The sequence below is a fragment of the Callorhinus ursinus genome, unplaced genomic scaffold, assembly GCF_003265705.2.
Source record: "Callorhinus ursinus isolate GAN/ISIS: 27379988/994484 unplaced genomic scaffold, GSC_fseal_2.0 scaffold30, whole genome shotgun sequence".
NCBI classification, from domain to species: Eukaryota; Metazoa; Chordata; class Mammalia; order Carnivora; family Otariidae; genus Callorhinus; species Callorhinus ursinus.
In genome coordinates, this window is record NW_027397092.1 from 17,284,620 (window position 1) to 17,302,906 (window position 18,287).

Genomic DNA, 18,287 nt, shown 5'->3' on the forward strand with positions numbered 1-18,287 from the left:
ACAGAGATGGCAAAGCCACCATCCTGGTGGGATGGCAGCAGCCAGAGGGCCTGCTCCGGGTCCTCTCCCAGCCAGGGTCTGACAGGTGGTGGGGGTGGGGGTGGAGATGGGCCGTGGGCCGCTGCGGGTCTGCGGGTCTGCGGGGCCGCACTGAGCCGGAGCCCTTACCGCCACACACAGTTGTCAGAGGTAGATGTAATTAAGCAGCGGGCCGGGAGCCTAACAGCCTAAATGGACCACTTATCCTGAGGAGGGCTGAATGGCCAATTAGTGGCCCTGGGAGCAGGATGGGAGCTTTATGTGGCAAGCCGCTTTTGTCTTCACTAAGGAAGCATTAGGCCCATGTGGGCATCGGGGCTCACCTCACACCCGGGTCACTCATCCAGGTGATCGGGGATGTCTGGGCTGCTAGGCAAGCCATCGGGGTGCCCTCGCTGGCCTGGGTCAACCTGGCTGGTGCTCCCCCACCAGGGGTCCTGGGCATGGGACCCCAACAAGGCGCTTCCTCTGCTCCCCACTGGAGATGTGCAAAAGACCCTCTGGGACCTTTGGTGACAGTCACGTTGTGTTTGGACCCCTCTGCTTGCCACATGTATTTCTCCTTATACTTCCTCCCCTCACTGGACGAACACGTGCCAAGGGTTTCCTGGGTGTCAGACCCCATTCTGGGCATGAACACATGGTAACCAGACAGCCTCTGGCATGGTGGGGCCTATGCACTCATTTGGGGCAGAATAACAATGACAGGGCACAGGCTGACGGGGCTGGGGGCTGTGGGAACACACATGCAAAAATCTTTGAGTCTGTCACTCACGTACCTGGTTCATGATTACTTAGCACTTACCATATGCAGGGTATCATTCTAATGGCCTTATGTGTATTATCTCATTTAATCCCGAGTATGCCCCTGTGGTGGTTATCATGCCATTTTACAGACAAGGAACTTGAAGCTCAGCTTGAACTCTGGTAAAGAACTGTCTAAAGTCACATAGCTAGTAGGTGGCAGCACGAGGATTTGAACCGGTCTGACACTTAACCAGCAGGCCACAGCCTTCTTAATTGTGTAGAGGTGATATGTGTGGGGCTCTGCGGAAGGAAGAGAAATCAAGGAAGGCTCCCTAGAGGAGGAGACCATTGAGCTGGGAGTGGGGTCCTGTGTCCAGCAGGTAGGGAGAGTGGAGGGCATGTGCCCTCAGTTCCGAGATCAGCCCGTGATCTGGAATGCCAAAAGCCACTCGAAGAGAATGTTTAGGTGATAGATGGAGGCCCCCCTTCTATGTGGCTCCTGTCCGTGTACAGAGTTGGGTGATCGGGAGACTTAGCTCCATTGGACAGTCAGACAGAACTGACTCCCATGGCTGAGGGAACTGTCCTCTGCACCCCTCCCTGGGGCGGGGTCAGCTTGAACTCTGGTTCCGCAGAGACAGGAGGAAGGGGCAGCCCTGCCATGAACTAGTTCAGCCAAGCACGGCACCCACCAGCTCAGGGTCCCTGGCAATGCCCTCAGCCAGCTGCAGACAACGGCAAGCACTGGCCCAGCCTGAGCTAAGCTAGCTGCATGAGAAGACATGATTTAGGACACCCCCTTCCCCTGACACCAAAAACTTAACAACAAAACTTGCTTTGCAGGGAAAAGTCCTCCAAACCCATCTTCAAGAGAATGACTGAGGGAGTCACCCCACAGACCCTGTCCTGCCTGAAACCCAAGGACACTGGCAAAAAAGCAAATACAATTTCAAAGTCTCCACCTTTGCCAGCCCATCAGCTCCAGGTTTTAAAATTAAATCCAAAATGTTGTTGCCAGAATGTGTGTGATATTACTTTCTGAGTTTTAGTGAGGTTTCTATAATGTCCATTGATGTCTGGGTAATAAGTTGTACCTATATGTCTCATTTCAATTACCTATTTAACATTCACTGAACCATAAATCCATTCCCAGAGCTGAGGGGATTCAGTGTAGAGTTCCCATGACTTTGAAAAACCATTGACGCCACATGCTCTGTGTGGCTGCACGTCAGGACTTTATGGCTGGGTTAACTCATTTTGTGGCTTCCGTAATGGCTGTGAGTTTACATTTTATTGCATATCTATTTTTTTGGATTGGGCTGTGATGAATGGTTTGGCTGCCTGGTTCAAAACAAGTCCAAGGGGACAGCAGAATCTAATTTGCTTTAAAAAATGATGATTATAAAGCTTTTCAAATAATAATTCAGGAATGAAGGAGACAGACACCACATGGCTCTGCATGGCTGGAGGCGAGGTGATGACTTCCCTCCTTTTACACAGGTAGCTCATGTTTATAACGACCTTCATTAGGGGGCCCAGGGAGGCCTCCTCTTTCATCCCGGGCAGCCAGGACACTTGCATTTCCTGGAGAGTAAAGCCGATAGTTTGCTGCTTGGCCCTGACTGATTCCCAGGAACAGAACTCATGGGGCAGAGGCTTCTGTGGTACTGGGAACCAGGACGGAGCTGAGCAGCCCCGTGCTCCACTTAGTGATGTCATCATGGGACATCTAAGTCCTGATGCCTGGTGCAGCCTCCAAGTCCTCGACGTCCAGCCTTGGTGCCTGGCTCTGAAAATGTGCTTTTTCTTTCTGAGCATCTTTTGCAGAGGGGCGAGACACCAGAAAGCATTGCTGGGAAAGTCTCAGAGCTGTCCCTCAGGACACTGGTTGCTGCTCTCCCTGTCATCTGCCCTGACCTCTTTTCTCCTCTGGTTCCTGTTTTCTGGGATTAGAATCATCAGGGGGTCTCTGGGGAAGGTGGAGAGAATATTGCAGGAGTTTGTGCTAAGGACAGGAGGGAGGGTCTTGTCCAGTGATGGGCAGGTCAATGCTTAACAACTGGCTCCCCAGAGGAAAAAAAGTTCCCCCCACTTTTGTAGCATTTGTGTGGTATAAATTTCTGTGGCGTAAATACTCCCACCATGGCTGGTTTAAAGCTATCAATTGTTTAACTGCAAAATTCCTGAAAATCTAATTGGCTCTTGTGAGCTGGGTCTAGCGAGCTGCTGATACCACCACACATTCTAAAATTCAGAGATTTATTTCAAGGCATAAATTACTCTATCCACAAAGCGGACAACTCCCACAGCAGGTGAAGCCTACCAGTCACTCACACCTCATTATGAACTAGTATACGTCAATGTGAGTGTCAGGAGCGGGCAGGGAGGGGGATGACGGGGAACCACAGCTGGTCACAGGATATCAAGCAGAGCCCTGTAATTGGGGTTAGAGGGATGCTGTGAACTGGAAAGGCACCCCTGTGTCAAGCTCACGGACACCACCCAGAGGGGACAGCCACACTCCCTTCTTTGCTCATGTCACGGGAGTACCTCTGCCATCTACCACAAGAGCCCTTCCTGCCAGCCAATCATGAGGCCTCCCTCCCAGGCCTGGTGAACGTTCGCAGTAACGGCTCCGTGTCAATGCAGAGCAGGAATACTTTTCTGGAAGGTGGAACTCCAGGTAGAGGCTGGGGTTGGGGGAGAGGATGCTGTGCTTCAGAGTCCTCAGCGCACCCTGGGGCTTTCACACTTACTCCCCACATCCCAGGGCCTGCTGTTAAGAGCAGGGGGGTTGCAGATGGCGTCCGACGGTGCCTCACGCAGGATGCACGTATCACCAGCTTTAAGCAGAGGCGGAACGTTCTCTGACATAAAGGGGCTTCCTCTCTTTGGGACCACCCCTCTCATCTCAAGTTCGGGCCTGGCAGCGCCCTCCCCTCTCCTCACTGCTGAACTGCATGAGGTCTCTGCTGAAGCTCCCTACTCCTGCCTGGCCAAGCCTCCAGAACCCTCCTGCAGGATTTGATTTTGGTGTGGCCGGGTGGCAGCCTGGGAAAACCCTAAAAGCCCCTCCCTCCAGGAGCAGTCATAGACGACCGCCCCCAGAGCGTGTGGCAGTGCCCCCCCCCCGCCCGCCCTGACACACTTACATCACAGTCCTGGGCTTCTCCAACAACACCAAGAAGACCCTTTCTTCAAAAAGAGCAGAAGCAAGCCCTCCCTCTTCCCACCCATGCTTCCTCTACCTTGTTCCTAAAGCTCAGGCTTGTTGCAAAACAAATTCCAATGCTTTCGTGTATAAAAGAAACCAGGGCTGGCGACCAACCAGGACAGGCCCCAGAGCCAGAGCCCACCCTGGCGCCGACTTACGGAAGGCTGTGTAGAGCTCGTGGAGCGTCAAGAAGCCGTCACTGTTGGAGTCATCAAATCGGAGGAGGTCGCCGGGCGAGCACCCCAGGAAGTCCGCCTCCAGGTCCTGCTCCTTCGGCACGTGCTGTGGGTGAGGAAACGGGTGAGGCCAGAGCAGGGAGTAAGGGCAGGGCTGTGGACCTGGCTCAAAGATGGCTCAGGCCAAGAGGGGCTGGGGTCGCCCCCCTGAGGGAGGGGTGAGGGCTCCCGTGGTAGCTCCATGGGCCATGCGGAGCACCCCATGCTCTCTGGTTTTCTCTCGCCTGAGCCTCTCCTTCTAGAGATGAGGCTCAGAGAGGGCAGGGACTTTCCCGAGGTCACACAGGGGTTGGGGCAGAGTCGGAATGAGCGTTCAGATGTGTTTTCTCCCCATCTGGGCGGGCGGACCCCAGACACTCTCGGTTGGGCACGATCCTTGAAGAGCCTGGTCTACCCCTTCATGCCGCAGATGGGGAAACAGGAAAGAGAAGGGGCCAGATCAGACAAACGTCTGATCCCACGGCTCCCAGCTGTGTAGGGCAGGAGGGTCACTGCTGCATCGGTGCATGCCTGCCCAGCCCCCCAGCCAGCCCTTCCCGGCCTCAGGGCAGCACCTGGGAGCCACCAGAACCCCTCCCCACCCCGAAAGGGGCAGCTGCCTCGCTACTGACTGGGGCTGAGCTCCCCGCCTCTGCCTACCCCATTCTGCCAGGGGCACAAGCGTCTGCCCGTGGGACGCTGGCATGGGGCTCTGGATGTGCCCTGGTGAACTTTTCTCTGGATGTGGCCTCCCCAGCACGATCAGCCACATGCCAAAATGAGACTCTGTGTGGAAATTCCAGGCACCCCTCGCTCAGCTGGAGCCAGAGGATGGGATGTCCGGGACTAAAGTCTTGCAAGGAAAATGCTCAGAATAAAATCTTAGAAGAAAGAAAATTATTTCATTTTATTTTGGAGGGGCAGGGGGACAGAGACATTTTCTCTTTATTTAACAGTCTCAGCTTGGCCTGCTATACTAAGGGCAATTTAATGTGATAACGTTAAAAAAAATGACCCCTCACCCAGCAAGTAAGTGTTCAATAAAAGGGAGATCAACCATAGCGCTGGAAATCAATCTTGTAAAGATGGAAATTTCCCCTTGTCTATTTCTGCATTGGAAATTGATTAACTTTTCATAGGACCGACACGTTTTTCCCTGACGCCTTTGATTCAGTGTCAAGGAAAGGCCCTCTTTGCTGGGCTCCGCTTGGCAGGTTTGTGAAATGGACTTAAAATACATTAAATTTTGAAGAGGAAATCATAGTCCAATTACCATGCTTGTTAATGGCTTCAGGTGCCTCTGGGCACATCCCCACCAGGTCAGAGCAACAAGCCCACGAAGGGTCTGTTTACCTGTCAGCCACCTGGGAGCCCTGTAGGGCTGGGGTGGCAAGAGCCCTCAGGTGCTTCTAAGACAAGCCAAAGCCACCTGTGTTTGGTGCTCCCTGCATAGCATCTAGTGCGGGGGCCTGCCAGATGGTTCTTTCACGTAACTGTAACTGACGGGGCCTGGGCTTTTCCCAGGGTGGCGTGGGTCATCTGTGCGTGGCTGGCCCTGCTCCTTGGGGTTTTCGCCATAGCTGGGAGCCAAGTACACCTGCAGGTGGTGGTATGATAGCTGCCAGGGCTGGGATGGTGTGTGCCTGGGAGGCTGTGGGCAGCAGGCCTCCTGAGAGGCAGGCTCTGGATGGACTGGCACGTGTTGCCCACGTGTGGACAAGCAGAGCAGGGTCTGCAAGTGCCTGAGGATCTGCGGTTCCCAGCGCCCACTCTGCAAGCAGACTCTGGGCTGGCTGGGGTGGACGGCCTTGAGAGGGGGACCCTGCATGGCCAAGCCTCCAGGTGACTGCTTTGTACTCAGGTCTTGTGGGCACTTTCTGGCGTCAAAGACCTTGGGAGGATAGAATGGAGCCTTCTGGTGGGCGCCATTCTCCCCCAGGGAGACCCCTGTGTGGTGAGGAGAGCAGGGGCCCGTGTATCAGCCCGCCTGCGTCTCGTCTGAGTGCCATCACGTTCTTGGCAGTGAACACAGGTCGGGCAAGTTGCTTGCTTTCTTAGAGCTTTGGTTTCCTCATCTAAAAGTATCTGTGAAGTGAGGATAACGGTAGCAGCGGAGGATGACTGAAAGGGTTAAGGGGGAAATAATAACAAAGATAATGACGGTGGCATTGACCCCGAGTACTCCCACCTACTCAGAGTGTGCTACGTCCCAGGCACCATGCAGAACACCTCATGTGCCTTAGCTCCTTTCACCCGCCCGCTGACCCTGGGGCGGTCACAGACAAGAAACAGAGGTGCAGCGAGGTGAGGTGGTCTCCCAACACCCACTAGCTAGTCAACACCGGAGGCAGGGCTGGAACTCAGGAAGCCTGACCAGAAAGTCTGTGTTCTTAGAGACTACACTACACGGTAAGGGACTCTTCTGTTTCCTATGTCATAAGTAAAGGGCCTTGCTTAGTGCCACGCACGTCGAGGATGCTCGGTAAATGCTAGGGCACTCCCCGGCCCCGTCCTTCCTACTGACCTGGCCACAGCTTTTCTAAGGTCACTGTGCTATGGGAAGGATGTCTTTAAAGTGGCATTGAAGGTGGGGACTCATCTATAGTTATCTATCCTTTGGGTGGGCATTCTGCGGGCTCTGAGGAAAAGCTGTCCCCACCCCACTAGCCAACTTGGGGAGGCTGACCTCACCCTGGCACCTGCCTGGTGTGGCTCCAGGCCATAAGAGGGAGACCAGCAGAGTGGGACAGGAATGCAGGTCTTTCTGGCCTACCTGGCCTGCCTGTCTGCCAGCATCCTAGAGACCCTCCCTGCAGCCGGTCACTGCCCCAGCACCACCTCCAAGCTGGAGACAGGGACACGTGTGCTGTGCTTGGGGAGGGAGGCAAACCACCGGGTCCAATCCCAAGTGTCCGCTCAAACGGAAGGGCACAGCTTGGGGGGTGGGCAGCGGGGGATGCAGGGCTTCCTGCAAGTAAGCGGCCTGGGTGTTGGGTTGTGGATATCTGGACCCTACAGAATGGCAAGGTCATAGGGGGAGGACTCAGGGATGCCCAGGTGATAGCCCCCAGCCCCTACTTCCTTTCAACATTCCTGCTAAGGAAGGCAGAAGACTCAAGGAAGAGATTTATTTCCTAATGAAAACATCAGAGACTAGCCCCTCGGAAGTGCATCTTTTGCCAGCTAGCTGAGAGCACTTCAAAGCTTGTCAATATTGGCTGAAGGTGGCTGGTGGGAAGAAGGCACTGACGTGGGTTTGTTTATAAGATATTCTCGGAGGCACTCAACACAAGCTCTCTGACTCCCAGGGGAAGGTCTGCTCTTGCCAGAGAGAGGCCTCCTTAGCGTCCCGTTAGAGAGACAGTTACAAACAATTCTGCTCGCAGGGATCTCCCCGGTTCTCTTTATCTACACCCTGGATGGAAAAACCTCCATAATTCGGTGTTCAGCGAGTACCGTACGCACCTGCGCCAGTTCAGAGCTGCTGAGGTGGCCGTCCCCGTCTGCATCCAAGTCCGTAAACAGAGATTCCACCAGGAGGCGCTTCTGGGAGGCTGGGTCTCGTCTGCTGTCCCCATCTGGGAGCGGCTTCCGGCGGGTCTGGAGCGCCAGAAGGACATTCTTCAGGCGGGCGTAGTCGGCCATGGTGCACTGGTCAGCTGGAAGAGACGGTGAGGTTACTGCCTCGAGGCTTCTCCTCTGGTGTAGAGAAGAGTGTCACCCATCCCACTCAGGTAGCGTTCTTGGGCATTTACTGTGGGCACAGTGGGCACACCTGGAGGAGATGGGGCCGGTCTGTCTGTCTGCCTGCCAACCCATCCCGTCGATAGTTACTGAACACTGAACACACGCTTCACAGGACACACGTGCTGGAAGGAGCCAGTTTGCTGGTCCCACAAATACTTACTGAGCACCTACTACATGCCAGACTCAGGGCAATTGCCGGATGCAGTGGGGAGGCTGGTCCGGGGGAATTCACAGCCGCGGCCCACGGCAGCTTTAGGAAAGCCGGCCCCGGTTCTATTCTGTAATAGCTCGTCTTTGCCTTAATCCCACCTTAAAGGCTGCTTTTGAATACTTGGCTTCAGAGATGAGGGAATTTGAGTTAACAGGACTAATAAACGGTGCTTAAGTTAATTAGGTACACTCTCAGAGCTGGATTACTTCAAAACAAACGTGTGTACACAAGTCTATGACCACGAAACAAAAGGAAGCTTTAAGAAATGAAAACTGGAACACACAGCCTGTGACTCTTCGGTCTTTTATTTTAGGTGTGCTTGCCGATTGGCAGCAGAACCACATGGTGTTTTGGCAAGTGAGGCCCATGATGCACTGTGACATGATGTAGTTTATCTTGCTGGTGACAGGCCCACTGGGGTGAACACCATACGGGGCTCAGCGCATGGCTGAGGCCGTGGGGCTGTTAGCCGAGCAGGATGGTCCCTCTCGGGTGGGGGGAGAGGGAGCGTTTTGGCACTTGGCTTCGCGAAGTCCCGGGGCATGGGCATGGGCTCCTAGCCGCCCACCCCACTGAAGGCCAGTGTGCTGCTGGCTGCATTGCTGGGAAGGGACTGGCGGGTCTGGGGCTCTTCCCCTTCATTCCAAGGCCAGTGGAGGGCACCAGGTAATAGCTCAGGGCTGGGAAGAGCACTGGCCTGGGAGTCCACTGGGTTTGAGTCCTGGCTTTGCCGCGGCCTGAACGTGCACCTTGGACACAGTGCCTCGGTGATTTCACCTGTGAGGTGGGGACGACAGGGGCCTCCACAGGGGGCTCTTGGGAGGGTTAAATAAGATACGCGCATAAAGGGCTCAGGTGCTGGCTCGGCACTGAATCAGGGCAGGTAAAATGATAGCTACTCTCTCCCTCCTTATTATTGAAACCACATTTGCTGAGGAGCAACAAACAAGGAAGCTATTTGGTGGGGAAAGGCTGATGGGGGAGTCTGTCTGTCTGTCTCCTTTCCTCCTTCCCTCCCTAGACAGGCCTCGACAGCCCAACCACTTTTTCTTGTGCTTGTTTGTGTTTCTAGATTTTCTTCTCATTTGGGGTCAATTGATTCTCGTTAGAAACAGATGCCTGTTACCATTTTCTCCTGCGTGATTCTTTAGAAAAAAATCAATTGTTGTGTTCAATATAATCAAATTTATTTGCTCTCTGGGAGTCTTCATGCTCTGAGGAGAAGGGCTCTCCCATCCCCCTAACTTGGCTAGTACCCCTCTTGGGCCTGGGAGGATACCCATTCCTGGGAGCTCTTAGGGCCCCCGATGGGCAGACCTGATTCTCAAGTCCATAGAGGTACACAGTGCTGAGAGCACTGACCTTGTCCCACTACAAACCCACTTCTGCCCAGGGGCTGATGTGGTGGCTGGCTGGCTTTTTCTTCTTCCTGGGCCTGGATAAAAGTCAGTTTAGGGCAAGGGGAGGAAAGCCTCCAGCAGGCTGAACTGCAGTCCCGGCAGATGGAGCAGAAGTGAGGACACAGTATAGGAATGGTGTGGATGGTGAGGGAGGCTCCGGTGGGAAGACCTGCCGGGACCACGCAGAGCCGGGCTCCCTGAGGGAGCGGCGGGGCTGAGTAGGTTGGGCAGATGCATCTCATTCCTCACGGACCGGACCGTGCTGGGGCACACATCCCCTGTGAGCTGCCTGCTGCCAGGCAGGGCTCCCACACTGGCAAGCCAGGGAAAGTACTGAGGTGGGTCCCGTCGGGGGGAACCGAAGCCATCTCTCCAGGCTCTGCTCCTCCTCCTCCTACACCCCTACAGTTCCCTGTGAGTTCAGAGGCTCCTGGCTTTTCCACCCTGGCACTGCCCAGTACACACCTCCTGGTCAGGAAGGTATGCACATGTCTAGAAATCAATCTGGAGGAAAGGGGTGGGGAAGGGTCTGCTCCCCGGGCCCCTGGCCTTGCCCCCTGCTAGGGCCCACACCGGCCATGCCGCTCCCACCTTTTGCCAGCATTTACATTCCAAGTATGTGCCAGATGCCGGTGGCACGCTGGGACACAATAGAGCTTCCCGTCCTGGGCGTCGGAGGTGCCCACAGAGGGGGAGCTCACGAGGCTGGGCTGAAGGCAGCCTCCTTCGGGGAGGGCAGTCCAGCATGAGCCCTGAAGGATGAAGGATGGGGAGGGAAGACCAACAGCAGGAAGGACGCACGCAGAAGCCAGCCGCACAGTGTCTGGAGAAAGCTGGTGCGGGGCAGGGGTGGGGGGTGGGGGGAACGAGACAAGGCTGGAGGGGAATGTGGGGCAAAGGCGGGATGCCAGGCACTTCCTTCGTCCTTCTGTCCTTATTGAGGGCCCTCACCGTGCCTGGAGTGTGTGGGGCCAGAGATGAACCAGGGGGCTCCTGGAAGGGAATCCTAAATCCTTCTTTGTCCCAGAAGCAGTTGCACGTTACATGAATCTCAAATAACGAAGCCATTGGCCCAGTGCTCCTGAGTTCCTCTAGTGTCCCTGTGGCTTTGGGGAGTCATGACCACCAGAGGGAAGACACCCAACGGTGGCATTTCTGTACCCATGGAACTGGCCGTTTTAGTTGAAGTCCCCACCCTCTCATTGGGACACCCTTTGACGCTCCATCTCCAGCAACGACGGTCCTCTGGCAGCCTCTCCCCACCCGAGGCAGGCCTTCGTTCCAGGACACAGAGCAGCCTAGCAAGGCCCATATGAGGGATAGCTTACCAAGCCCCAGTTGTGTTTTTTCCTTCCCGCCCCCTGGTGTCACCACGGGAGCAGACTGGAGTGGTTCATCGACGGGGAGCCGGGGGCATTTGTGGATCGGCTAGGCCTGGCCTTTAGCTAAAGGCTCTGCATGCTGCTGCTCGTTTTAAATAGTTGTCTTATAGAAAAGAAATTTGTGTCCATCAGAGAATGCTTGGAAAGTACAGATGAATACAAAGAAAGAAAAGACATCACTCAAATCCCCCTCCCAGTGGTTGGCATGGGGTTAAGCAGGGCCCTCTGCGCAGGGGATGCAGAGCCCAGGAACCAAATGAGCTGAGCCCCTGGCTGGCCCTTGTCCACCTCACGGAGCCCCGAGGCCTGGCCCACGCAGCTTCTGCTTTCTGATCTTCCTTTTTCCCTTCCCCAGCTTGGACAAGAGAGGGTCAATACCCCGGGGTTGGGTTCTTATCTTCACTGGTTCGTCCCTGACCCCCACCCAGCAAGCCCACACAGGGCACAGGAAGAGGTGGGAGTGTAGAAGACAGACCGGCCACTCGAGCGTGCTCCTGCCCATGGCTCGGCATTCACTCCCCCTCTATCTGGAATGCTCTTCACCCAAATCTCCATGTCCCTGCTGAGACATCACTGCATCTAGCATCCCTGCCCCTATTTGGGGGTGGGCCTGGGTCCCAGGGGGTGAGAAGGATCACCTGTCTCTGAAGTAGGGCAGAGCCCAGGCTTTACCTTTGGCCCTCTGGACCCTTGGCCCTTTGGAGGGAAGGTCCCTGGAGGGGGCATGGCAGAGGCCTGGGGGCCACAACCCTCCTCCCCGGGTCCCTGTGTGTGCTGACCATGATGCTGGTGAGAATGGCAACGGCCAGCCCAGCCTGGGAGCCCCACACCAGGGCTGCTTCCTGCTGCCTGTGCAGTCAGCCTAGAGTAGAGTTCACTTCCCCACTGGCCGATCCACGGCTGCTGGGACTTCCAGAGAGAACTCTGGAGAGCAGGATGCTTGCGTGTGATGTTGGGGGCTCTGCCTGAGCCAGCTCAGCAGGGGCTGCCGAGCTGGGATGTGGAGGGGACCTGTTGTGTGCATCAGTGGGATGGACACAATCCACCCTGCAAACATTTCTCTCCACATGCTAGGAAAGTCATTTAAATGTTTCCTCTGAGTCTTGGTGGCTTCCAGGTAAAGAGAGATTTGTGTCACAAATAAGGGTAGCCTTGGCTAGGTCAAAGCCTCCGATGAGGCTTGGGGAGTTCCAGGGAGGTCCCCTCCGGACCCATAAGCTCACTGAGCTCTGACCACAGCCGAGGCACGGCTGTCTCGGGGCGTTCTCGAAGACTTTCTCTCCTTCTCTTCTTTCTGCTTTCTTCAGGGCCCAGCTCAGCCTCCTTTGCTGGGAAGCCTTGCTCCTCCCGCTTGCACACACAGAACCGCCTCCCTGTCTCCAGCTTCCTACTCTCTGCCCAGTGTGGATGGCTTTTTGTGAGCTTGTCCTCTCAGGTTGGGCTCTGGGCTCCCGCAGAGCAGCCTGTGAGGCAAGGACCTAGACTGAGTAGTATGTTTGGAGATGATCCCAAGAAATGCACAGAAGGAAGAGGGAAGTGAGACCGGAGAGGGGGAAAGCCAATGAAGGGTGGGATGCCAAGCAGCTGGAGCTTGGTGCCACGGAACCTTCGAGAGACTGTGTCCAGCAGGCCCCAGAGCTGCTCCACTCAGGTGTGAGGGTGCGGGGCACTCTTCTGCCAACTTCCGACCCTTGTTGGCCAAGGGTTGCTTCTGGGGCACTACACACCGCCCCGTCTAGCACTTCTGGACTCCCCACATGAGGACCGAGCCCGTTCCTGAGGCCCGCAGGGGCCCTGAGGATGAAGATGTGGGGACCCAAGGTTGGATGCTGTCGGTCAGGGTCATGGGCAGCTGTCCTCCAGAGTTGCACACAACCTTGGGAGTTGACTGAGGGAATCCGGACGGGGCGTTAGCGTCTGTCATATCCCCTCCATGGGACTGACTGGACAGTTACGCACATAGCACTAAGGTGTGAGACGCTTGTTGAGTGAGTTAATCAGGGACTATGGGTGACAACTGAGTCTCGTGGCTCCAGGGCAGACTCTCTCATAAGGAAGCCAGGATGATGGAACCACCCTGTAACAACCTGGCATGTGACTTCATCAGAGGCTGCTGATCAGCCCCATCAATGACGGTCATCACAAGGCTGGATGGAGCACTGGACAGGGAGTCAGGAGACCATCTGGTTCTACCTTGACTAGCTATGAGACCCTAACAAAGGTGTTCATTTCCTTGCCCTTCCTGACTCCACATCCTCCCTCAGAACGGGGGCAGTGATAATCCCTCACTACCGTCCGGGGTCATGATGGGAAAGAAAACGTAAAAGGACTCTCTGCAGAGTCCAAGTAGTCAGCCAGGCCTGAGGGCTTCTTGGGATGAAGTAGGCCTGACGCCCCAGGCGAGCTGGAGCATTTGTCACTGTCCCTTTCACTGATGCCCAGGGCCACCGACACTCTGGGGCCCCTCAGGGAGGGAGGCTTATGGCCCAGTCAGCCTGACAGAGACAAACAGCCCGACAGGCCCTTGGAAGAGCCCAGCTACCTTCCTGTCAGCCTGGGGCCCTCTATGTGCAGTGGCCACCGGGGCGGCCCCCAGCCCTGGCCCCAGGCTTCCTGCCAGCGCCCGTTGTGGGGGGGGGGCTCCTTCTGCTCCCAGACCAGGGCTGCTTTGGCAGATAAAATATTGATCAGCCTGCTGAGAAGCCCAGAGTGTGATCCTATTTTCATGTCAGAACTTGGTAATGAACTACATTTATCAAGCCCATTCTCCATGAGAAAGGTCAGCCACAGATCTAGCTAAGTTGTTATGACATCTCATTAATCTAGTTCCCTCAATAATTGTCCCTCTGTGAAGATTCTAATGTTCTCCTGTCCCAGCCATATTCCCTCCACGCCAAGGGAGATTATTATAGCAGGAGCATGGGCATATCCACATTTAATTTTTTGAGCAAAGAGAGATAGGAAGCAGGTAGCAGCCTCTGGAATTAAATGTCCATCAAAGGAACACTTTCTAGTGCAGAACAAAGGGAAGCAAGGAAGACATCGTGAATATTCCATTAGCCACACGTGCCCCTGCCGGACGGGACCTCAAAGGGACCATCTTCGCTCTGAGGCAGGTGAAGCTTCCAGTTGCAGGTGTGGATAGGGCTAGGGGCTCCAAAGAGTCAAGGGAAGCAGGTCTGTGCAGTGTGGCTGGGGTGGGGGTGGGGGGAGATACCATTCAGGCAGCGGGAAGCTCAGGTTCTAACTGAGAGCGAGGGACAGGCCGTGTGGTCAAGGCTCCTGACAGAGGCCTAGGTTCTGGACACAGGAGGCACCTGCAGGCAGGTGAGGGGGTGGGCTGGAGACACCTGGCCCCAGGGAGGGAGGGAGGGTGGTGAGGGTTCGGCTTGGGCCAGCCCTGGCTGCCTCTCTGCCTCCCTCACCCCCAGCCATTCCTTCACCAAGTCTTTTGGCCTCTTCCCCCAACATACCACCCATGTGAAGAGCTCCCCCGTGTGCTGCCCCCATTCTCTGTTGCTACACTCTGTCCAGCCTCTCTCCCCGTTCCTATCTGTTCACAGCTGAAGGTCAGGCTGCCCTGGGACAGCGGAAGCCCCCCAAGGCCAGGCTCTTGTCTTGGGGCAGCACATGCCCAGCACCCGGCCCCAGCACCTGCACGCAGAAGGTGCTCACTGAATGCCTGTTGCCTGGACGACTGTGGAATCCTGGGTGAATGGGCACAGCCGGTGGGGTCAGAGAACGGTGGCAGCCTGGCCAGAGGAGAGAGGACGATCCCAGCCCCCCTGAGCCACAGTGACCGAGGTCTGGAACTCGGCGGGGGGGGGGCGGGGCTGGGAGCCCATGTCATCTGTCCCGCCAGTGCCTGTGGGAGGGCCCTGCGTGTGATGTGGGGGTGGCGGGGCAGCTCCAGCGGGTGGCACGTGAAGCCATGCTCATTGGCGTCCAAGCTGCCCTGTGCTTGCCAGGGGGCGTGGACCCTATCTCGTCCACTGGGGCACCCCAAAACCTGCAGTGGTGGCCCCACAGAATGAAGTCTGGCATGGCCAGCCTGGGGGTGGCGGTGGCAAGGTGGGAAGCCACAGAGGGACTGGTGCCCCACTGGATACGAGGTTGCACAGAGGTGGCTTCTCCGAGTCACCCCCCTGGTGGGCACACACAGCTCCCTCTGGAGCTGGATGGGAGGATAATGTGTTTGTGGCTGGGGGGACTCGTGCTTGGAACAGCAGCTCAGGCAGGGAGGCCTGTGGGGGAATTCAGCCACAGAACAGCTTGGGGAAAGGTCCAATTCCATACTAGGGTTCTGATCAGTAAGTGAGCACAACGCTGACGCTGGGGACCCTCTGTGCTTTATGGACAGGTGGCTTGGGGGGGGCCGCAGGGGGTGGGGGGAGTCCAAGGCCACTGTGAAGACCGCACCCCTTGATGGCCATCCCTCAGTGGGGCAGCCCTGCACGTCAGGAGTCCCCTATAAAACCCAAATTTACTGGACAAGGGAGCTCAGGACAGATTACTCGATCCGAAGGAACGCTGCTACTAACACCAGCAATCCTTTCGGGGCTGGGTGTGGGCTAAGGGACAGGGAAATGGGAAGGAAGGAAGTGCTGAGGAGAGGGTTGGTGGATTGTGCTCAGAGACACCAGCTTGTGGCTATGGCATCTCCCTTCCCGAACCACACGCAGGCCGCTCCTTCACGAACTGCACGGGAGTCAGCCATACCCTCGAACCACACTCACTGGACGCTAGTCCTTCCTGGACCTGGCAGGGTGGCCCGGCGCCTAGGCTTGGGCCCTGAGACCCTCATGTGGGAACCCCCAGAGGGGCCCAAGGGAGAGACTGGACGTGCCTACAACCTGGGCTGCTGCTGGATCTGCTCACGGGCAGACTCTCCCCCCACCCGCACCCAAACAGCAGCAGCCCTACCTCCCACACTGTCCCCAGCCTGCCTGCTGAGTAATGTCACTGCTGCCCAACCAAGCTGCGATCTTTACCACCAAAGCAAAAACTTGACTTAATCGTCTGGCACCGACATCACGGCTGAACGTGGTTGTGTTACATGGTCTCAGTTGCAATGTGTCATTCTGAGGTCTATTTTGAAACCACTAAGCTGTGCAAAGAGTAAGAAGCCTTTTACTCCCAGATCTAATTTATGAGCCGCCATAACTTTACTGGAGTTTAGCTTAAGAGGAACAGATGTTTAATTCGATGTAAATTCATGAACATTAACAATCTTCCTGCTGCCATTTCTGAGAAAATTCAATTAACAATAAATGCCAAAACCAGTGGGTTTATCTTCAGGATAGTCTTTTGCTAACACGATGTAGTTTTGCTTTATGGTCACAGAATTCTGAAAATTCTAGGAGACAGTGAAGCACACGTGATACAGTCTCCTTACAATCCCCAACAAGAACAGGTGTGCCCTAAGTCACACCACCTGGTGACCCCCGGCTGGCTGGCACCTGAGGCCTGTAACTGCTGAGCAGATGGGTCACCATCACCCACACTCAAGCACCCTGGGGAGGTCCTTCCACTGTGACCTAAGCCACAGCTACTGGCTACTCCCCTACCTTCCAGAAGTAGGCCGACCGGCTTTGCTCCCAGGTGCCCCCTTCCCGAAAGGCCCCTTCTCTAAATCTGACCTTGCCGCCAAAGCCCACCTCTAAGGAGCTGTGTTTGTCTGCTCCAAGCCCCACACTCTCATCTTGTCCTTGTCCCCAGCCTGTCCCCTCCTTAGATCGCATTCCAACACCTCTGTGTCTGCTAAGTGAAGGTCTTCACTCTCTTAGAGCACCAGGCCACAGTACCCCATGGTGGGCATGGGCCCCGACCATGAGGACACTGGTGAGTTGCTGCCTGCCCACGGTTCGGAGGTACTCTGCTGACCTCCTTTCTCCCGTCCCTCCAGCTCCACCCGGGTTCCCTCCTCACCCATGAGTCCTAACGCCAGCACCGACAATGGGCTCACCACACTCATTAGGAGCCCCTCATCCTTCCAGGTCCCAAAGGCTGGCCACCTGTCCTCCGTCAGTGTCCCCTGTTCTTTCCCCTGGGTGCTCTAGGAGTCATCCCAGCTGCCTTCGAATGCTCTGGGTTGAAGGCACAGGGCCCACTTTGGGTCCACAAACAGAATAAGACCAAGACTCCACATGGCCTTTGGCCCTGCCTGGGCCCAACCTACCCAGCACGCAGACCACGTGGCTCCTTCCACAGCTGCGGCAGCTCCAGTGCAGGGGGAAGCATCCAGCTCTCCCCGCGCCTGACCTGCGGACGCAGCCTCACCTCAACGTTCGCCCCAGTATCAGGTAATTGAAATTAACAAAACCACCCAGACCTTTGTGAGATAAATGGTACATTTGCTCATGAATGCCTGGTTCAATTGATGTTGCTATACAATCTGCCATCTGACATTTACAATCCTCTCTTCTATTCCTATTAGAGGAAGCAAAATTGGTTGGATTCCTGGGAGAGGGTTCCACAGACACTTTTAATGGTTGACTGGCACATCTATCAGGTGGCCCTGGAGTGAAAGAGTAATGTTTGAAAACTTGAATAAATGCTAAAGCCCTCTGGCAGGAAGAGCCTGAGTTTTTACTCTTGTGTTAGCAGGAAACACACAGGCAAATAGGATCCTTAACAAGTCACTGATTCCTTCTGGAAGGAGGACACAGACTCCACGCAGACTCTGGCTCTCCCATGGCCCTGTCCCGAGCCCACCGCCTGCGCACTCCTGCCCCGCCCCTCACACGCTCCAGGAGGAGAAACAGGAGTGCTAGATGAAGGGACCGCCACCAGGCGGAAAGCTGCAGCTCCTGAGGGAGGAGAGTGTAGGGCCCCACCCCTGCCCTCCGTAATTCCATTCATTTTGTTGAATGGATGAGACTCCATCCCCTCAAACACCTAACCAAAGGGAAGGGTCCTGCTATCAAGATGCAGAAAATGTAGCTCCTCAGGAGTCAGTGATGCCTAGGAATGTCACTGCTCTGAGGCTTGAGCTGCTTATGGTCTTCGAGGGGTTACAGAGCTGAGGGGGACCTCAGCTATAAATTTTGTTTACAACTTTGTCAAGAATGGTTCACCATTTTGGAGCATCACAGCTCCAAAAGCAACGTCACTTACGTACTCAAAGTGTCAACATAACATGCCCATCACAGGCTCCATCTGCAGCTGCTGTGTTCATAGGATCCACATAGTAAGTGCTGACATCTGACTACTCTGAGTCAGTATAAGCACCTGGTGTCTAAACATTTACATATCGAAAGGCATAGTTTATTCCTACTACTTTTCTTTTTCTTTCTTTCTTTCTTTCTTTCTTTCTTTCTTTCTTTCTTTCTT

The 18,287-nt window shown here is 55.4% G+C and overlaps 1 protein-coding gene across 1 annotated transcript in view; it reads right to left on the reverse strand.

The window, feature by feature from the left end:
* The window catches only part of FSTL4 (follistatin like 4), a 408,583-nt gene that overhangs the window by 111,724 nt on the left and 278,572 nt on the right, over positions 1-18,287 (reverse strand). The window contains exons 5-6 of the mRNA XM_025860911.2: positions 7,681-7,874; positions 4,159-4,282 (exon numbers count right to left, since the gene is read on the reverse strand). Coding sequence (XP_025716696.1) covers positions 4,159-4,282; positions 7,681-7,874 — 318 coding nt within the window. The remainder of the gene's footprint in view (positions 1-4,158; positions 4,283-7,680; positions 7,875-18,287) is intronic.